The 3,678-nt window shown below is 43.0% G+C and overlaps 1 protein-coding gene across 1 annotated transcript in view; it reads left to right on the top strand.

The window, feature by feature from the left end:
• Nucleotides 1-3,678, top strand: part of LOC101861982 (heparan-sulfate 6-O-sulfotransferase 3-B) — a 7,386-nt gene extending 3,708 nt beyond the window's left edge. The window contains exon 2 of the mRNA XM_005107103.3: nucleotides 1,964-3,678. Within this exon, the coding sequence (XP_005107160.2) occupies nucleotides 1,964-2,465 (502 nt within the window). The 3' untranslated portion in view covers nucleotides 2,466-3,678. The remainder of the gene's footprint in view (nucleotides 1-1,963) is intronic.

Raw genomic sequence — 3,678 nt, 5'->3', positions numbered from 1 at the left:
TGTGTGTGTGTGTGTGTGTGTGTGTGTATGTGTGTGTGTATGGTGGTCACATTCATCGTGGAGGTTAACAAAACAGGTCAGATCAGGACAGTGACGATGCTGAGGGAGCCGAAGGACCGAGAGATCAGTGGTAACCCACCAAGTTTCAGGTTAGCGAGAAAATGGAAGGCAGTGGACGCAACAGGCAAGATCATAATCTCTTCGTTGGAGCAAGGTAAGATTGTCTGCTCAAGACGTGGGACTTGGCAGCGGCGACTTCAGACCTTCCGAGAAGATGTCTCAACAGGACAGAAGGTTAGCTGCAACAGGGCATGTGCGAAAATTTGAGACTGACAGGCGAGATGTTCATCTCATCCAGTGTGCCAAGCAAGGCAGAGTGACCAATAGGGTAGAGCATTAAGCCGAAAGAAAGATTGGCTAGAGTGAGATCTGGAAGTGGAACACATCGAGACTGAGCTAGATTCTTCTCCGATCCACCTATGACGTTCTGCCTTCACCAGTGAATACAGTCGGGCGAAAGGCCCAGGAGCCCAAGTGTTGATGCGGGAAGCTCGGAACTATGAAGCATATCCTCTCAAACTACCACCTGGCTCTGGACGGACGCACCTGACGACACGAGGTTCTTAAAGTTAAAATGTTCGCCAAGAGGGTGAAGGAGCAGGTAGAAGATGGAAAATACGCCACTAAGCCACATAAACATAGCGTCGCTGCCGCAAGCAATCCCCATAAATTCACATCGTGAGAACTTTCGATTTGTACAACCTCTCAAAGTTCCATCAAAGATGCACCTTTCAGTATCACCAAAATGCAGTTGAATACTATGGTCAAGGATTACAGTTTTCTTGCTGTTCCTGATTCTTGACAGGAACAACACAACAAAAACTTGTTTTAAGTCTCTGACGTCCAAACGGACTGAGGCAAGCTCAAGTTTGTACGAAAAGGAGACAATGTACCTGACAGGAAAAAGGCGAGCGAAGCCACGGAAGGCCTGAACGGTAGTCGACGGGAGACATCTGCAGATCTGGAAGGCTTCGACAGATTCTTTGCCATCCCGACAACAAAGAAGCCGTACCTGGTGATGTGCTGGTGCGGAGAAGAGAAAGAGGTGCGCCTGGCTGAGCTTACAGTGTCCCACAAAGATAACATCAGTGCTGCACATGAGCTTAAAGAAAACCGCTATGAGGCTCTAGTCGAAGGATGTGAGTGAGGAGACGGGATGGAGAGCAACGCATTTCCCAGACGAAATCGGCGGCAGAGGTTTTGTCGCGACTAGGGTCAGAAAATGGATGAGAGTGGTTGTACATGGTCTGAAGAAAGGGAATACCATGACATAGGCTCTACATGAGACTGTTGCTCTGGTTAAAGAAAGGTGACAACAGCAGGAGTGAGTACTAATGGTTGACAGCAAAGATAGTGAAACTGACAAGGACACCTCACATCGGTGAGAGGGTTCGGTGCGTCATTACAGCTGTAGAGAGGAAGAAGAGTCCGAAACAGCGACGCATTCTCTCTTGATGATCTCCACCTCCGAGTCCGGTCCAAGGAGCTTCAGAAATTCTGGTTGTCGGCAGCTCACGTAGAACTATCTAGTGTAGGCAAAGTAGTGTAGTCAAGGTAGTGTTGAGCGTGCAGTGCTGTGCGGTGGTACTAAGGTGTAATGCTAATTCAATTTTTGTATCTAACCATACCCATGCGTAGGTAGGACTGTCTCTTGTCTTGCCTTTTAAACGTAAGTAATCAAATGCGATACTTCGGTTCATATTTCTTCCTTTTTTGGGGGGAGGGGCTGTTTGTGAGTGAATGTGTGTGTGTGTGTGTGTGTGTGTGTGTGTGTGTGTGTGTGAGAGAGAGAGAGAGAGAGAGAGAGAGAGAGAGAGAGAGAGAGAGAGAGAGAGAGAGAGTGAGTGAGTGTGTGTTTGGTATTGTTTTTTACCCCCTTACTTCTGCTTTTGCCCTTCAACAGATCCAACCTGGCCTTCAATCGACAGACCCGGATGCTGGCGAATCTGAGCCTGTCTGACTGTTACAGAAAGAAATCGAACCTCAGCCTCGAACAGAGAGACGAGATAATGCTAGCGAGCGCCAAGTACAATCTAGCAAAGTTCTTTCGTTTTTTTGGATTGCAAGAAAATGAATTTGAAAGCGCTCGATTATTTGAAGCTACTTTCCCCGGCATAAAGTTTAAACAAGAGGCTTTTATGCAAAACGTAACCACGGCTCAGAGAGCTCTTGATAGTCTGACCGATTTCGAGAGAAAAAAGATTTTGAGACTGAACCACCTGGACGTACGGTTACTTCAGTTTGCAAGAGCTTTATTTCTAGAAAGATTAAAACGTGTTAAAATAGGGGTTGATCCGGACAAAGCACAAAAAAGAATGACGAAAGATCATGATAATATACAAGATTTGTCAGTAAAAGAGAAACTTGGCGCACAGATGTCTACGTTCAAATATATAATTGCCTAAAAGTCGCCACTGTACATAATTTTTATAAAGGCGTTTTGCTTCGTTTATCGAGTTGAGGTTCATATAGAAAAATCTTTACTCTTGCATTATGTGTAAAGATGTGCCAATCTTAAAAAAAAAAAAGCACACACTCGGTGCTTTAAAAGAACGAAACTAAGAAGGCTACACCACACCACCACTAAGCTTTGAGGGAAAGGGGGGGGGGGGAGATTGATTCCAAACTTTAAATAGAGTTGAGGTCCATATTGAAAACTAAGTCAGTTATAATCGTAACAAGTTAGTTAATAAGGTAATCACAATATGCGTGGACGCACTTTACTGCTACTGGTTAATTTTTCCTGCTTTTACTCGACCATGGAAGAGTGAATATTGCTTGTAATTGTCCTGTTCAACGGCTAAAGTTTGTGCTTACTGAAATATACCGAATTTCTTTATACACGTATGTTATTATTAGGTTATCCTCTCTCGCTCCAAAGCAAAGAAACAAACAAAAATATCCACATCTACCTTACCCTGCCCTCTTTTTCTTTTGCAAGATATATTTTGTCTAAAATTGTTCAGCTGATACACCTCTGTTTATCGCACTATGGCACTGTTGAGTATAGAGATGAATGCCGCAGGCTGCTCTGAAGTTCAAATATTAGTGGGTTCAGATTTTCAGTCGTGTGACAGGGAATTATTACATTTGGGCTTTCTCCTGGTTCACCTGGGTGGCGAATAATTAATCGTTCAGCTTTTGTAGTGATAACGAAATCCCTTTGTCGGAGTTAATGTGTGTTGAGCGTAGAAAGTAATACAAAAAAATAAGTCAGCGTATTCTATTATAATTTATAAGTAACGCTTAGTACCAAGGCGTGATGTAGTTTCATCCTACCGTAAAAACATGTGTGTTTCTTCTATTAAAATGTATTAGAGACTTAAAAAGGGCGGTTCAAAACGTTTATATATACGGCACTTACTGTACGTTGAGTTTTGTATATAAAACCTTGCAATCTTTTGTAGGAGTCCAATTTGTTCAGTTTAGCCATTTTAAATAAATTATAAAATTTGCTGAGAATGTAAGAAGTTGTAAACAATGGGCAACAAGCCTTAAGACAGGGAATCAGAGTGATTTTTCAGTGTAGCACACTTTATATTTCTTTACATCGGGTTGCCTACATCACTGTTTTAAAACATTCATAACCAACATATCTGACCTCTACTTTCCGTTCTC

This window comes from Aplysia californica, unplaced genomic scaffold (assembly GCF_000002075.1).
Source record: "Aplysia californica isolate F4 #8 unplaced genomic scaffold, AplCal3.0 scaffold00575, whole genome shotgun sequence".
Lineage (NCBI taxonomy): Eukaryota > Metazoa > Mollusca > Gastropoda > Aplysiida > Aplysiidae > Aplysia > Aplysia californica.
This window is presented reverse-complemented; position numbering and strand designations above follow the sequence as displayed.